At 46.2% G+C, this 17,964-nt stretch overlaps 1 protein-coding gene across 1 annotated transcript in view; it reads right to left on the bottom strand.

Moving 5' to 3' along the window:
- The window catches only part of PRKAB1 (protein kinase AMP-activated non-catalytic subunit beta 1), a 148,379-nt gene that overhangs the window by 47,073 nt on the left and 83,342 nt on the right, over nucleotides 1–17,964 (bottom strand). The window contains exons 4-5 of the mRNA XM_078667650.1: nucleotides 12,722–12,815; nucleotides 12,375–12,489 (exon numbers count right to left, since the gene is read on the bottom strand). Coding sequence (XP_078523776.1) covers nucleotides 12,375–12,489; nucleotides 12,722–12,815 — 209 coding nt within the window. The remainder of the gene's footprint in view (nucleotides 1–12,374; nucleotides 12,490–12,721; nucleotides 12,816–17,964) is intronic.

Here is a 17,964-nt window from a genome sequence, read left to right as displayed (position 1 = left end):
CCTTAGACAAGGAGAGGGAGTTGTTTCAGTTCCAGTAGATCAGAGTGGACCTTACGTTGAGGTGATTACATCGGGAGTGTCAGAACCTTTTCTGTTGGATACTGGTGCTACAAAGAGTTCTATTATGCACTCCAAACTCCCTGGCGCACCTTTGTCTGGCGAAATGAACGTTTCCGTAGGTTTTTCTGGCGCCCCGGTTAGAAATCCGATTTCTGACCCTTTATCTCTTTCTGTTGGTCCTTGTGAATTCGAAGCACCCCTTATTTTGACAACAGGTTGTGGTGAAAATTTGCTAGGATTAGATTTGCTAAAAAGATTGTATGCGACTTTGTACTGTTCTCCCTCAGGAGTACAACTTACTTTAGGTAAGAAAGTGGTTTCTCCCATGTATTTGTCGAGAAATGCACTTCCAGCAGAATTGGCACTTCTCCCAGATATTCTTTGGGCTACTGGTCCGAATGATGTAGGTCTTTTAGAAACTCCACCATATGTTGTAACATTGAAGTCGAATGTCAAAATGCCACGAATTCCCCAGTACAGAATATCCAATGAGGGCGAAAAAGCTTTGCTAGCGATTGTTTAAGAGTTGATTGAAAAAGACGTAATTGAAGAAACACGAGGCAATGTTTGCAATAGTCCTGTTCTGCCTGTTTTAAAACGAACTGACCCTTCTCAGCCACCTGTGTATAGATTCGTGATTGATCTTAGAGAAGTAAATAAGATAGTGGTGCCACAATTCCCAGTTGTCCCCGACATTACAACATTATTGACTATGATTCCAGCCTCTGCCTCCTGGTTTTCGGTAATTGACCTGAAGAATGCTTTCTTCAGTATCCCGATTGCTGAGGAAAGCAGGGATATTTTTTCCTTTAGTTTAGGAGGTCGCAGCTTCCGCTTTAAACGCGCTCCTCAAGGCTACTGTGAAAGCCCCTCAATATACAGTCAAGCTCTGAAAAGTCAGCTTGACACAATGGTTTTGCCCAAAGGTGCCACTCTCGTACAGTACGTGGACGATTTGCTTATCGCTGCGGATACTGAGAAAATCTGTAAAATGGCCACGTTGACATTACTGCGTCATCTATGTGATCTACATCACAAGGTGTCACTTTCCAAGCTTCAATATTGCCGACAAGAAGTGACCTACTTAGGTCATCTCTTATCGAAGGAGGGAAGGAAACTGACCCCAGAAAGAATTCAGGCAATAGCAAAATTGAATGTGCCAAGAACGCAGAGAGAAGTACGCGCTTTCTTGGGCATTACATCGTACTGTAGACAGTGGATTCCAAATTTTTCGTTATTAGCCAAACCCTTATTGGCACTAACGTGTATAAATACACCCAATCCCATTCCTTGGTCTGATGAGTGTCAGAAAAGTATTCTCGAATTACGCACAGCATTATGTTCGGCCCCTGTGTTAGGTAACCCCAACTACAGTAAGCCTTTCACATTATATGTCCACGAGAAGGAGGGCTGTGCATTGTCTGTACTGACTCAGTTATACGGAGATAGACAGCGGCCATGCGCCTATTTTTCGTCAACTTTGGATCCGGTAGCAAGAGCATTGCCAAGTTGTTTAAGGGCCACAGCAGCAGCAGCTGTTTCTATTCGACAATCTGCAGGTCTAGTAATGAATAATACACTAATCGTGATGGTCCCGCATGCAGTAGACACATTGTTAAATAGGACCAAGACACAGCACTTAACTAGTGCTCGACTGTCCAGTTATGAATTGACGCTACTAGCGAGCCATGTGCACATAAAAAGGTGCAGTACCTTGAACATAGCCACATTGTTACCAATTGCAGAGGAATCGGATGCTTCAGAACAGCACGATTGTTTCCTCAGAACAAAGGGAGAGTTGATTTGTTCGACACTCCTCTTGCTGAATGTGATGGTACATTATGGGTGGATGGTTCATGCTTTAAACTCCCAAATGGTAACGTGACTACAGCATACGCTGTCACAACTTTGCACACAGTCATTGAAACTGTGCGAATACCACATGGTTCAGCTCAAGCCGCTGAACTCGTGGCACTGACGAGAGCATGTGTGTTATCTAGAGGAATGAAAGTGACTGTCTATACCGACAGCCAGTATGCTTTTGGAGTGGCTCACAGTTTTGGACGATTGTGGAGGGAACGTGGGTTCCTGACTTCGCATGGAGCTAAGATTCAGCATGGTCAGTTGGTGAATGAGCTTCTTGAATCACTGACGTTGCCCCTGAAAGTAGCGATCGTGAAATGTAGTGCTCACAAGAAAGTGATTGATGATGTTGGTCGTGGAAATGCATTTGCTGATGAAACTGCTAAGGAAACTGCAAAGAATATGATGAGCCGAATGTATGTTGTGAGCCCAGAAAGATGGACTGGTGATGTTGGAATATGTGAAGACACGATAGAAAGTGTGAAGTCCATCCAAGCTGAGGCCACGGAGAAAGAGTTAAGCATGTGGAGAGAAAGTACAGGGAGAATGGATGCAAATGGTTGTTGGATTGAATCGACAGAGCAACAGAGATGGTTGTTACCCGATGCATATGTGCCTGCAGTGGTTACAATGGCCCATGGGATGGTCCATATCAGCGCGAAAGGGATTTGCGAGTTGTTGGCCCCAGTGTGGAAGAATTCAGGGATTCCCAAGTGTGCAGAGAATGTTGTCAAGAATTGCATGGTATGTCTGAAGCACAATCCTGGTAGGGGAACACCAACTCCAGCTGGTCATTTTGCACCTCCTACGTATCCGTTCGAGGTTTTGCAGCTAGATTTCATACACATGGAGAGGTGCAACAACTTAAAATACGTGCTCGTGGTTGTTTGTGCCTTCTCAAGATGGGTAGAAGCCTATCCCCTAAGGGACAATACTGCCTTGTCCACAGCGAAAGCCCTTGTGAAAGAGTTCTTCCCCAGGTTCGGAATGCCTAGAATGGTCTGGTCTGACAACGGAAGTGAATTTGTGGGTTGTGTGATGAAAAGAGTGTGTGAAGGGCTAGGCATTAGGCAGAAGTTCCACGCTGCAAATCACCCCCAATCAGCTGGATTAGTGGAATGTTACAATGGCACGCTTAAACTTAAATTGGCCAAAATCCAAGCGAGCACAGGTCTTAAATGGCCTGACGCTCTACCGTTAGCACTCCTATCCACCAGAATGACTGTGCATTCGCGAGTGAAACTCAGCCCCTATGAAATAATCTTTGGTCGGCCAGCCAACATATGGGGAGTGCCTAGGCCCACGAAGTTTAGCGAGCTGCAACACCCCATTTTGCTTGACTATTTGTATGAATTGACGGCTAAATTGCGTGTTTTATATCAACAGGTCCACAACACCTTGCCTCCGGTCTCTGAGACACCGGGTCACTCCATTGACCCCGGTTCCTGGGTGCTTGTCCGAAACTTCCAAAGAACAAGAAACGACCAGCCCAGATGGACCGGGCCTCACCTCGTCCTCCTGTCTACAAGGTCGGCTGTTAGGGTGGAGGGGAAGGCCAATTGGGTCCACGGGATCCATTGTAAGAAAATACCCTTCCCTCTGCCACATGACCAATGGGTCCGGAAAGGAGGCACTGACTCAGAGCGCACAACTGATGAACGTGTAAAAGAAGCCAATCCTGATTGTGAAAGTGAACCAGAACAATTGACCTCTGTGGAACCTGAGCTACTATTTCTGGACCAGACAGTACCCGGGAAAAGACGCTACAATTTGCGACCAAGAAAAACAGACTAAAGTAAAAGTGATTTATTTTATGAGCCGAGAGAAAAACCTGTGGACTAATAAAAATGTGTGTTTTTCCCCAAAATCCGATTTTTGAAAGTGCAGATCTCCCATCTAGGTAACTTGCTTATTTCTGTTTTTTCGAACCGCCATCCGGGTTCCGCTGCTAGGGTCGCGGTTGATTAAAGACTTTTGGGTGCAGCTGACGACGTTAGGTCGCTGGTTCCGGTTGGTCCAAGGGAGCTGCCCTAGACTGACGGAAGCCTCCTTTAGCAGAAACAACCTACCACCGCGGGCAGCACCTTAGAGAGGATGGAGTTTCCTGATGTGGAGAGGCCTGCCAAACAAATGAACTTTAAGCAGAGACTTTTGAACACGATGACGAAGATTTTTTTTTATAATAGTGTGTATTTTTATGCTATTCAGCGTAATGATCCTTTTGATAAGCTATGTTTTATTCTCTCTTCATGTGACATTTGCGCCCACTACATCACCCATACCTCCTCCTACTGTTTCCTCTCATTCTTTCCACCCTTTGCCTGACCACGAATCAAATAGGAGATTAGAATTAATCAATAACTCCTTCGTTCAGTTATTACACCAACACCAACTTGTAATGAACACAACTAATTGTTGGGTGTGTGGTCTCATGCCCCACACCCAGGATAGAGGTATCCCCTATTTGGTCCTGCCATTTAGTCACAATGGGTCAGCATGGGCATATAGGACAATGTTCATATATGCACGAGAAATCCAACCCCTACGTTCTGTAAAAGACAACCTCAAGACTAGCGCCCTAGTCAAAGGTATAGTTGACATGATCAAGGAAGTAACTTCTCACGAAGATACCCGGATGATGAGATACTTGCATATGTAGGTTGGAATGTGACCGGATATGGCACTACATTAAGTGAGAAACTGCAAGCCAAAAGATCGTCCCCTATCTGGATCGTACCCCATCAAGGTCACCTGTGTCTGCAAGGTATTGGCAGGAATCCCAGAGCTCAGCTAGGGAAGAGTGTCTGTACAGAAACGTATGTTTTTGGATCTCAGACTTCCCCTGCCTTTTTAGCCGCTAAGGGTACTTATTTCATCTGCCATGATAGAGCCTATACATGGTTGCCCCCTGACTTCTCGGGCTCATGTTTTGTTTCATTCCTGTTACCTCCCACCTACACAGCAGCGGCGGATTACCATCGGACAAGGGTAGTTAGAGGTGTTTTGAGTAAAGAAGACACTGCAGGTCAAGAATTTGGTGACTTTGCAATGGGTTTTCTGCCGTTCTGGGGAGCTATGGCTAACAGCAGAAACATAAGGCAATTGACAAGGGTAGTTGAATCCACCGTGATTGAAACTGCTGGTGCCCTTAGTAACCTGACTGCTGAGCTCCAGTCGGATCGACTTATGACCCTTCAGAACCGGGTCGCTTTGGATGTAATACTTGCGGACCGAGGTGGAGTATGCAAATTGATCCAGTCCAGTTGTTGCATTTTTATTCCAGTTAATGCTCCGACAGTGTACGGGGCCATCTCCAAACTACATAAGATTTCCGAATCTATTCATGTGGATAAAGGAGATTGGTCGTTAATGGGATGGTTCTGGGAACTGATATCTGCCTGGGGATGGAAAATTCTGATGGTCATTGGGATGGTCTTAGCCATTCTTTTCCTGTTCTGTCTATGCATACAGTGTGCTCCTGCAATATGTGGCCTCTGTGCTACATCATGTGTAAGGAAGCCTGTGTCAAGACATGAGCTCAGCACTAGAATGATGTTGCAGCAACATCTCAATGACTTTAGGAATATAGATCTGGACTCAGATTAACATGAGGATAGATTAATTGCCTATGTAAGGGCAAAAGGAGGGTCTGTGGTTCTGAAAAATCTGGATTCATATAATAGTACTGGACTCGAGACTAAAAACTTCGTCGAAATAGGACGAATTTGGTATCAAAAGACCGAGAATGACGAGTACATCAAGTACATGTATTTTCGGCGTATTCGAGTGACGATTTCACCTCGAAATCGTCATTTACATTCTAAACCCGTAGCTACATGTTGCCCTTTACATAGGCCTTAATCCAGTTGAATTTGACTCCACAAGGACACATACTCCTTAATCGACTTCTCCCTGACCCCAGTACAAGTTAGAACCATTGCCCCAGGCCGAACTCGTTAGGTCAGTTCCCTCCCAGCGGCCGAGCAAGATAGCATCTAGGCCCAACCAGCCATAAAACCATTTGAGCGCGGACACCTGCCATATCTCGCTCACATCTTTCTCCACTCCTTTTCTTCACTTGCTTTATGATGGGGAGGTGACCGTTTCTATTAGGGGTCCAGCGATATCTGATGAAATGTTGGGCCTTGCCGGATGATTTGTTATGGGCAGCATGACGTGAAATATGTACATGTCATCATGACTCTGCTTTTCTTTTGTAATCAGTAACTATAAATGAAATACCACGAATCCAAGGAATGTTTTGCCCAAGGCTGAAAATTATGTATAAGAAGAGAAGCCTGACTTCGTGAAAGTGTGCAGTCTCCTGAGAATATACCCGTGTTGTACTTCTAGGACCCTGTTACCTTGGTTGCAGCCAATAAACTAATCTTTGACTTCACCTAGAAGACTCTGAGTTTCTGTAGGTCTGACTCAGGAGAACCCGAGGTCTCTGGGTGTTGATCCCCTGGCACCGCTGGGTTACCGGTTCTGTGCCGGTTCTTAAAAACCCAGTACCTCAAAGCGTCCGTCGTTAGGATGATCTGTGGAACAGGCTCCTGGAACGGTCGGCCCTTGCAAAGGTTGTGTGGATTCCACCAATGCAGAGAGTGGTATGCCCGACCCGTCACCAACACTAGGTCTTTCAACTGTCCGTGAGCCTGATTCCACTGACGTGCCAAGCACTCTTGAAGCGGACGCATATGTAGTCTCGCATGCGGGCCTATGAAGATGCAGGAGGCCATCATGCCTATCAACTGCATGAACACTCGTGCTGGAAGCGAGTGTTGCGGTCTGAATTTCTGTATTAGCAATTGAATGCTGTTGATCCTCACAGAATTTGGCTGCACTGTGGCCGCCAGAGTATCTATCGTCGCGCCCAGATACTGCCCCACATGGGCTGGCTGAAGGTGCGACTTTGGATAATTCAGTGAGAATCCCAGATCGTGAAGAAGGTGAATGGTGTGGGACATGTTGGCAGCGCACTGCTGGGCCGACTTTGCTTGGACAAGCCAGTCGTCCAGATAAGGGTAGACGTGAACGTTTTGTCTCCTGAGGTGCGCAGCCACTGTCGCCAGGCATTTTGTGAACACCCTGGTCGCTGTGGTCACTCCGAAAGGGAGGACCTTGAATTGGTAATGCTGATTCTGAATGGTGAATCTGAGGTATTTTCTGTGTGACGAATGTAGTGGAATGTGAAAATATGAGTCTTTTAGATCTAATGTTGCGAGGAAATCCCCTTGATTGAGCAACGGAAGAACCTGCTGCAACGTGAGCATATGAAAGTGTTCTGAGAGAATGTACTGGTTCAGGGGCCTGAGGTCCAGTATGGGTCGCAGGGACCCGTCCTTCTTTGGGAACAAGAAGTACAGGGAGTACACTCCCGAGCCTCTTTATTCCACTGGCACGAGCTCGATTTCCCCTTTTTGCAGCATGACGAGCACATCTTGCTGCAATAAGTGCAAATGCTCTGTTGACATAGGACGGTGCTTTGGGGGGGATGTTGGGTGGAGTAGACGTTAACTCCAGACAATAACCGTACTGGATACGTTTTCTGACCCACCTGTCTGTGGTGATGGATTTCCAGACTGGCAGGAACTGTTGGAGTCTCCCCCCGACAGGTGTTGTATGGTCGGGGGGCAGTGACAAGGCGTCACTGTTTGTTGGCGGCGGAGGATCGGGAGTTGTTGTTTCCACAACCTCTGCCCTTGGTGCTGTTGCCGCGATAGCCGCCTCTACTCTGTTTGTTGTAAGAGGTTTGTGCACCACTTTTAGTGTACTGTGTTTGCTGGGACATCTGGCCTCTGGAAACACCTCTATTGCTTGAGCGACGAAAAGTACTACCCCTGAACTGCTGGGACAGGAGAGCCCCCATAGACTTTACAGTCTCGGTGTCTTTTTTGATTTTTTCCAAGGTGGTGTCCACCTCAGGTCCAAATAAGTGATCAGGGTTCACAGGCTGATTGAGGATGGTGGTTTGTATCTCTGGTTTGAAACCGGAGATTCTGAGCCAGGCTTGACGCCGCAACATTACACTTGTGTTAATGGCTCTGGCGGCGGTGTCTGCTGCGTCCAGTGCACACTTAATAGAAGCATTTGAGAGGAGTTTCCCTTCTTGAATGAGCATCTCTGCTGCCTCCTTATACTCATCTGGCAAGTGTTGTAACAGGGTTTCAAGTGTATCATAGTGTGCCCTGTCATATCTGGCCAAGAGTGCCTGCGTGTTAGAAATACGCCAGATATTGGCCGCTTGAGCCGCCACCGTCTTCCCTGATGCTTCTAGCACCTTAGATTCAGGGGGAGGAGCATCACCAGTAGTTTGTGAATTTGCCTTCTTCCGGGCATTAGAAACAACCAGGGAGTCCAACGGCAACTGGCCCTTGATGTAGGTAGGGTCGCCAGGTGCCGGTTTGTACTTTTTTTCAATTCTGGGGTTTATAACCCTGGCACGTGTGGGTTCTTTAAAAATGTCTGCAGCATGTTTCAAGACACCCTTCAGCATTGGCAGAGTCTTGACAGTCTTTTCAGCGGTGGAAAAGGTATCAAACAGAAAGTCCATTTCAATAGGGTCAGCATGCAGCTGGACGTCGTGATTTTTAGCTGCCCTCTCAATTAGTGCATTAAATGCCGCAGAATCCTCAGTAGGGGAGGTTTTGACAGTATATACTTGAGTGTCCGGGGCAGTTTGCGGATCCCCTGGGTCCCCAGCATCTGCCCATGTGTCATGGTGATCCTCAGGATCAGTGTCGGCAGGGTAGTTGTACTCCTCATCGTCCCCTTCCCCAGCCTCTACATCTGAGTAAGTGGGCGAGATTGGAACAGTGTCCTGAGCCCGTGGAGTAATCAGTTCCACAAGAACTGGGGAATCCGTAGAAGCCTTTTTCCTCTTCAAAGGAATTGTGTAGGACTCCATAGGCTGTGCCGGTGTGATCTTTCGCTTGTAGATGGAAAGTTTACCGGTGTCGGCGTCGATAAATTGTTCCGACTGCTCCTCCAGTAGGGGTTGTCGATGCTTTGTGCCTACAACTGCAGAGGTAGGCTTCGGCCCCATGGACACCTTCATGGACGCGTCGACGACTGTCCTGGGCGCGAACGCCTTCGGCGCCACTTTCATCGGCAGCGTGAACTGAATCTGCGCCGTCGACTTTTGCGGCTTGGCAGCGGGCTTCGGGGTGGAAGTATCCTTCGGATCGACCGCGGAAGCCTTGTCCTTGATGCGTTGCAACGAGTCCGACACCTGCTTCGTGAAGGATGCGGACGGTTTCGTCGACCCGACAGGTGCTCTCGATCCACCACCATGTGCAGACTCGAGGGCGACAGTACTTTTTGGCCTTTTCCGGCCGACGTGCAGGATTGACAGCTTTCGGAACTCCGAGTCCTCTGTCTGTGTCGACGGCCTTCGGCGCCGACGGTTTCGGGTCGGCGGCCTTGACAAGCGGTTTCGGTGCCCCAGTCTTCGGCTCGACGCCCTTGAGCGACTTCACCGGTTCGACAACCTTCTGTAGCTTCGTCTGCACCGACAGTTCTGAAGACGTGGAGCCGACCAAGGCGACAGGCGCTTTCTGTTTCGACGGCGCCTCTATCACTTTCGGTTTTGTCAAGGCCGAAGCTTTCACTTTCGGTTTCGATTTGACCAATGGCAGCTCCGTAGAAGTGTCCGTAGCCGGGCCCGGCGGCGAGACCGTGGATCCAGGTGCAAGATCTTGGGTAAGGCCATGTGGCGATCCCTCGACCTGAGCCTTAGTTATTGTTCGAACGGGGCATAGCTCTTCACCTGAGCTATCTTCCGTGGCCCCATAGGCCTCATTGTCGTCTCCTACCTCGTCGACGACGTCTTCTGTATCGAGCATTTCGAGGTCTGCGTCGTAGTTGGAGTCGATCTCCGCCGCTGGAGTTGCAATCGGCTCTCGATCTTCCTGCTCGTCTGCTTCTTCCCCCTCGAAAATGTTCACCGGGTCAGGGGCCGTCTGCTGGGCCTCCTGGCGCGCCACGTGCCGAAATCGAATCGTCTTCTTGGAGCGAAAACGAGAGCAAGCCATACAGTTGGCTTCATCGTGATCCGGCGACAGGCACTTGTTGCACACCGGGTGGACATCGATGTGGGGATACTTCGAGTTGCACACGGGGCATCTCTTGAACGGGCTCCGTTCCATGATGTGTCGTCGAATAAGTCTGGCTGCGTTGACTGGGCCTCGAGCACCGAAGAGCCACGCAACTCCTCTGGATGTCCGACTCGGGAACTGAGCCGGAACAGAGCTGGGCACCGAACGCAAGACAATACCGACACTATAGGAAAGGCCTTTGGGCCGAAAAGAAAGTTTCTATCGATTCCGAACTTGAGTGATCAAACATGCATCCGAACCCAATGGCGGAAAAAAACAATCTGGGGATGGAGTCGATGCCCATGCGCACTGTAGTCCAGGGGAGGAGCCACCTATCTCGTGATACTTCGAAGACTCTTCCAGGACAACAATGTGCAATCATCCGGACCCAACACTAGGCGGCGATCTATGCTATAGATATGAATTCAGCAGCCCACATGCCTCGAACCAAAAGCTCCAATACTGCAGCAACATCCATCAGCACAGATCATGTCAACGTGGCAGACAGCGACAGCTACTTAGCGCAAACACAGCAGCAGAGACTCTTCGCCTACATGTAAGCAACAGTCACTGGCAGAGTTGCTACTAACATGGCACCCAGAGGCCTGATTCATAGTTAGGTGGATAGGTCACTCCATCACATCAGATAGGATTTCCTGTCTGGTTTATTACAAGTGTATTATATCCTACATCACTTGTAAAAAAGGTGGATAGGATATCCGTCAAATTTGTGACAGGGTATCTATCTGCCAAACTCTAAATCAGGCCCTCAATGCGAATGTCGATTTAACAGCACAAACCATTGTTTCAGTAACAATTCAGAAGTAATGATCGGAGGCAAGATAGTGCCTGAAATTGGGAGTTATTCACGGTGAAAATGCGCTTTAACATTTTCTGACCGCAGCGACTTTCCTCGCCCTAGCATGCAATTAGTCCTTCGTGCACGAACAAAGCCTTCCTTCAACAACAATTTCATAAACAAGACTCCTTAACCATATACTTCTCAGATTTTCAACCTTTAGAAAGCCCTTAGCCTACAGGCCACACGGGAGAAACATGTGTCGGATGTTCGTTTTTATTTATTTATGGCAGCAAATAAATACAGAATGTCATATTGAAAACGTACATCTGACTTTGGGATTTCTTACGGACACATATTAGGCACAAACCTAACATATGTTTGTTATGGTATGATTTCTTCTCTTTCTTTGCATTTATATTCTGCCTTCTGTTCAGCCTGAATGACAGTAGAATGCTTGATGATGTCACGGAATGCTTCAGTGCTTGGTCTTGGTGTCAGTTGAAGATTGGAGGCTGAGCAGCAGGGTTCATATCAATTTCCCTCATTTTGATAGCTCTTGGGTGAAGCCCCTTGATAGGAACATGCCACATTAAGAATTGGGTCCTGTCCCAATGTGCGTGAACCCGCGCAGCACCCACCATTCAATGAGTTTAACAAAAAATGTAGACAGTCACAGTAAGAAGCTGTTGCATGGTTCTGAGGGATAGAACCCTATAATGCCCCTGCAGCCTCACTAGTCCCTCCAGCTAAGACAAACTGGGCTATTCCCTCTCCCACTTCAACAGCATTATCAACATTGCCACATTTGCAGAGAAACAAAGACAAACATAAAAACAGTCATAATAAATCAGCACAGTCTGTGGGATCACCAATACAAACCAAAGTACAAGATTAATCATGCAGCAATGTGAACTACCATGTAAAGACCCAGAGTTGTTTTCCTTTCTCGTAAATAATCAAACAAAAATGTAACCACCCACATGGCAAACACCAATACCATCTCAGAGAGCCATCCCAAGACGGCAGGGGCAAGCCTCCACCAGCAAAAATTACAAATTCCGATGAGGTCCCCAACTACGTAACCAGAGTTTAATCCAAACCACCTATAGCCACAGGTATATCCAACACAACATGCAAAATAAGCGAAAATTCATCCAGGCACAAACAACAAAAAGCAAACGATAACTCTCAACTAATTACAAACACCAAGCAAATGCAGTATCTCCAAAGGACAGCAACTAGTTTGAAGGCACAAAGTCAAAGCTGAAACATCTAACCATACAAAAGTCGCCTCGAATCACACTCTGCAGCGAAAGCTTAAACTGTAAAGTAAGAATTAACATTAACATGATGGAAGGCAGTCAGATAGTTATCTCATTTGTAAAAACGAAAAATCTGAAACATAGTCAATTTCCATGTAGTAAATTACGTGATACCATGAAATGGAGCCAACTCTTAGTAGAAAACAAACATTTGTCCAACAGAAATTGTGCATACCCCTGATCAAAAGACCATTTTCAGACAAACTTGAAAACAAAATATATTCCTACCTGATAGGTCGGAGCCCTTTTGTGAATCTACCATTAAAGCATCAAACACTTCAAAGTCCGTTTTTTTCACCTGAATGAGGTTGTTCACAGTGCCTAGTTGACTTGTTACTACGGGCTGAAAAAAATGAAAGAATAACATCTTAAGGATGCTGTGATGGACAAGGTTCATGAATTCGATACCAGGGGAGGAAAGACATTTCAAAATCAAGGGCAGAGAGATCTCCTGTGCCGTATAGCATGAGATCAGAAACAAATAGGGATGACAATAAAAAAACAGGGGATGCCCAGAAGTTCCACTACAATTAAATAGTGGCACAATACTGCAAAAGAGTTCACAGAAATAGTACCTCAGCTGGATCGTGCGTCCATTGGCCATCCACATAAAACTTGTACTGGTGCTCTCCCTCCGGCAGATCCAAGATAGCTACAAAGTTATTTTGGCTTAAGATAAGAAGAAAAGACTGATAAAGACATGGTTCACAATCGTTTTAATAACAATCTTCATTGTCCCAAGACCAAACAATAAGAAAACAAGTTACTTACCTGTAACTACGGTTATCCAGTATTGGTATCTTTCATAGATTCACATGCCTGAATCATTCCCCGTCGACGAGGCGGGAGTCCCACGGTAAATAAAAAAGCAGTGCAAAAGCACTTTGTAGTAGGAATAGGCCTGAGGCCTAAATTATAGTAGCCTATCTACCTCATTATGTAAAAAAGACCAAAGTCTTTGCTCCAACCAATCAGCTCACAGTACCCTCCAGAACCCTCTCTGCAGAGCCAGCTCTCCTCAGATTTTCGTAGCACAAGTGGGAACAAGTATCCCAATCATAGAGAACTGACTCTCCGGGGAGGAGGGTGGGTGCATGTGAATCTATGAAAGATACCAATACTGGATAACCGTAGTTACAGGTAAGTAACTTGTTTTCTTATCCAGTATTGGGGTATCTTTCATAGATTCACATGCCTGAATCAGAATAGTAAGCAGTAAACCTGGCAAAGTCGGTTGCGGACAGTGGGAGACTTATTGTAGTGCACCCCCATGAATGTACCGTTAACAACCAACAATCGGCTAGAGATTGACCTATTAACAAGTCATCTTCCGAACCAACATAGAAATCATGTAATTTCCTACAGGAAAGGAACCTTAGTATCATAGAAACTCAGTATATGATAACACATGTCTGTATATTATAAACAACAAATTGAATTGTATATACTTTTTAAGAAATAAGCCAATGTTAGAACCTGAATGTATTCCTATGGAAACATGTGGCGTAAAAACGGTTTGGCCCACTGCCGCATCATTCTGATTTGCTGATTGTAGGCAGTAATGTTTTGTAAACGTGTGGACATTCTTCCATGTCGCAGCACGACACATGTTTTCAAGCGTCACCCCTGCAAACAAAGCTGCAGATGCTGCCACAGCTCTTGTGGAATGAGATCGAACAGACCTTGTCAATGGTCGTTTAGCCTTGATGTGACAGAACTGGATGGCAGAGGCTATCCATCTAGAAAACGTAGCTGTAGTGACCGCTATACCCAATGTAATCTGGCCATAAGTCACAAACAGACCTGATTTTCTAAAAGTCCTGGTTCTCTGGAGTAGAAGTTTAAGCATCTTTTGATGTCTAAAGAATGCAATGTTCTATCCACTGGGGTTGAAGGATTTGGAAAGAAAACATGCATGTCCTTAATCTTACCGGTTCTTTAGAGTGAAATTGTGTCAGTACCCTAGAAATGAACCCAGGATTCGACCAAAGGGTGACATAGTTCTGAGGAAAATGTAAAAGTGAGGTGTTCTTTATAGTGAAAGCTTAGATTTCACGAACCCTTTTTTCCAAAGTAAGAGCCAGTAAATGGGCAACCTTCCAGGTGAGGAATCTGAGAGCTGGTTTATGGATCAGCTCAAATGTACACTGCATTAACCGCCCTAGCAATGCCGAGTGCTCACTCTGGGAGGGTGCTCGCACTGGAGAGAAAGGCTCGGAAAAGCCCTTTCATAAACTGTCTGACAAGCGCCGAAGAGCAGACAAAAGAAAAACTTTAACATTGCCTAATTCAGGAAAGAGCAGCAAGACGCATTTTGTTTCTTGAAGAAAAACTAAGCCCAGACTTGGCTAGAAGAGCAGATAATGGAGAACTTGTTCTGCAGTAACTGTAATTGAGTGAATTGCTATCACCTCACACTAACCGCAAAATCGCTTCCATTTGAGGCGATAAGCCTTGATTGTGCCTTGGGCACGAGAATTGGCCAAAATTTCACAACAGTTCTTTGAAACGTTGATGCCCTTGAACTCTAACAAATGATAAGCTGTGCGTGCAATAGTAATGGTTGTGGATCCGGACGAACCACTTGATCTCCGTCCCCTGACAATATCGTAGGCCCAAGCCGCAGCCGAATGGGCTTGTCTATAAACAATAGCAGAAGTTCCGAGAACCAATATTGGCCAACGGGGTGCAATCGGAATCAGATGGTAACCTTGCAGCTTCATCTTGCAGAACACCTTCGGAACCAATGGTATTGGGGAAAAACTCATACGCACAAACCCCTGACCCTTGCATGGACAGGGCATTCCCTCTTGGTTCCTGTTAAGGAAACCTGCTGACATAATATCGGCCGTCCTTGTTCTCTCTGAATGCAAATGGATCCCGTGCCAGATTAACCCAAACTTGGAAAAACTGGGTTCACCTGTCCCTTTTCCGGCGTCCACTCGTGACAGTCCGACTGAGACATGCTCAGAGCATTGTGGAGAGCCCAGACGTGTTTGGCTCTCAAGACATCTTGTGCAATGCAACTCCTTCGCACAATTCCTGAACCTCTTGCGAGAGTATAGCAGATTTAGTTTCTCCTTGTGTATTGATATAAGACATGCGGATGGTGTTTGCGGTTTGTACTGGCACAGACAAACCCTCAATCCTCAAGCGAAATGCTTGGGGAACAGAACAGCATTGTGGAGCTCAAGCCTGTTGATCTGCTGTTGTCGTTGTCTATGAGACTATGTCTGCCAATGACCTCCCCATCCTTCCATGGAGGCCTCACTCGTTAAAACAAACCCTGGAATGGTTTGCAGGAACGTGCGGCCCTGGGCAATATTCTCTGTCTGCGACCAGCAATGTACAGGATTGATCATGCACGGAGTAACCTTGATGGTATCATCGAACGAACCCTTTGGTTATTGATCTTGAAATTGTAGTTCTATCTGAAAAGGTGTCATTTTGAGCCATGCTAATGGTATGAGATGTATCGCTGAAGAGCACATCTTCAGGAACGAAACAAACATTTGAACTGAAACTGACCTTATGAAGTTAACCTTGCCCATTTTTGAAAACACAACTGGTGGTCGTGTGACAAGAATGCTTTGTTGTGGATTGTCCTAAACCTGCTCCGAGAAAATACATTTACTTGGAGAGGACCTAACTGCAATATGCTGTCGTCGAGAATCAGCCCCAGAGAAAAAATTAGATGGGTACATCTACTGTGGCAATCCTGATTTCGTGTTCAGAAGGACCTTTAAGCAGCCAATCGTCTAGACAGGGGAACACTTGCATTCCTCAAGATCTCAATGTTGCTGCCACTAGTACCAAGAACTTCTTGAAAGGCTCTTGGTGACGATCTCAGCCCAAACGGGAGCACTACGCACCTAAAATGGGCGTCAGCCGCGTGAAAGCGAAAATATTCGTGCTGTTTTGGGTGGACAAGTATGTGGAAATTCGCACCCTCTCCATCCAGAGAAGCCATAAAATATCCTTTGTTTAAATAACATAATTGTTGTGAAAACGAGGGGGAGGGGGGCCCCTGGGCGGAGTAGTATATGGCTGATTGATGAATTCCATGGAGTGGCCATTGGTTACTAGGTTTAGAACACATTGGTCCGATATAGTTCCTTGTTGCTTGGAAACAAAAACCTGAAACCTTCAGGACCACTCGAGAAAAGGATAAAATGATTGGAACCTTGTGGTGATCATGGCCTCCTGTTAGTGTCTCAGTCTGGATACTTAAATCTCGTTCGTGACGGGAGAAAGTAGACAGACTATCTACGGAAAGATGCCTGGCTGCAAGGCTGTACTGAGATTGATACTGTTCATCAGATTGGTTTTGGTATTCCTCTTGATGAAAACCCCTTTATCACGCTTCTTTGAAAGATCCGCGCCCATATTAAAGGGTGCTTAATGATCGTGCATCATCAATGCCTGGTTTTATAACTAAGGGGCTTCATTCAAATGTTTAGCAAACCGACAACTCCTCATCATAGGCCATGCCTAGAAACTTCGCTCAGGGCTGAAGGTAGCGGCTTTAAGCCATTCCTGGCGTGCGCTTTCCAACAGAATCTTTCCTGCATCCCGCTTTCGGTCCTCAGGAATGAGGTCATTGAAATTCGCTATTGTCAACCACATTGGACGGTCATAGAAACCGATCAAGGATAAAAGATTGTCCGCTCTACTAGAGGCCACTGCCAAAGTAGAGAAATTATTATCCTTATTATTATCATTTTTAAGGTTCAGACGACATCCTTCTTTGTAAGGCGGTGTGGAGATAGGCATTGCAGGATTTTAGATTGCTAATGAGCAGTCTGTGAAGTTACTGAATCTGGTCGAACAGTAGCCTATCAAATTGGATGGGCTGCTAGTAGGTACACATTATTTCTATTCTATGTGCAGAGAAACTGCTGGAATAGACTTAGTCTATTATACGTACCACTCTCGTGATGCATACCTCCTCTAATCCATGAAGGATATATTCTGTTTGCCTGTAGTTGGCAGTGAAAACCCAGCTGTTGCCCACTACGTTAAGAATATATATGATGCTCTTACCGCTGAAGCCATCTCAGCCAATCTCATGATCGACTTTGTCGTAGACATGGTCATGTAAGCGGGGTAATTGCAGACTAGCACGACATCATAGATGATCGTCACGAGCAACCCTTCCAAACGAGGCTGTCAGACGACAGCCATATACAATGCCATTGAAGATGAGGCATTCATAAGTGAGGGCATCCGTAGATGAGGGTTACAAATGGGGCCATTTGCCCTTCGTAGATGAGGCCATCGGTAGATGCGGCCATTGGTAGATGAGATCATCAGGAGATGAGGCCATTGGTAGATAAAACCATTGATAGACAGAGCCATTGATAGACTAGGTCATTGGTAGACGAGACCATTGTAAGACAAGGCCATTGGCATACAAGGTCATTATTCGAGCCAGCCCTTTACAGAGGAAGCCATTGGTAGACGAGGCCATTGGTGGTAAACGTGGCCATTGGTAAACGTGGCCATTGTTAGTGAATGATGCTGTCATAGAAGACAGTTATAGCAATACCATAATAGATGAGGTTAAAATAGGTGATATCCTCTGTAGATGAGGCACTCATAGATGAGGCAATTGAATGATGGTCAGCCATAGATGATACCATGCATAGATGGAGCCATGTGTAGTATAGACCATGCACAAATGAGGCCATATGTATATGAAGCTACCTTGACAAAGTTGTCATAGACTTCCGTCGTAGCTAGGCATTGCCATTGTAGATGACACTATCAAAAATCAGCAGTCATGTATGAGGCCGTCATCAATGTGCGGCCGTCGTCG

Source organism: Lissotriton helveticus, chromosome 11 (genome assembly GCF_964261635.1).
Source record: "Lissotriton helveticus chromosome 11, aLisHel1.1, whole genome shotgun sequence".
NCBI lineage: Eukaryota > Metazoa > Chordata > Amphibia > Caudata > Salamandridae > Lissotriton > Lissotriton helveticus.
This window is presented reverse-complemented; position numbering and strand designations above follow the sequence as displayed.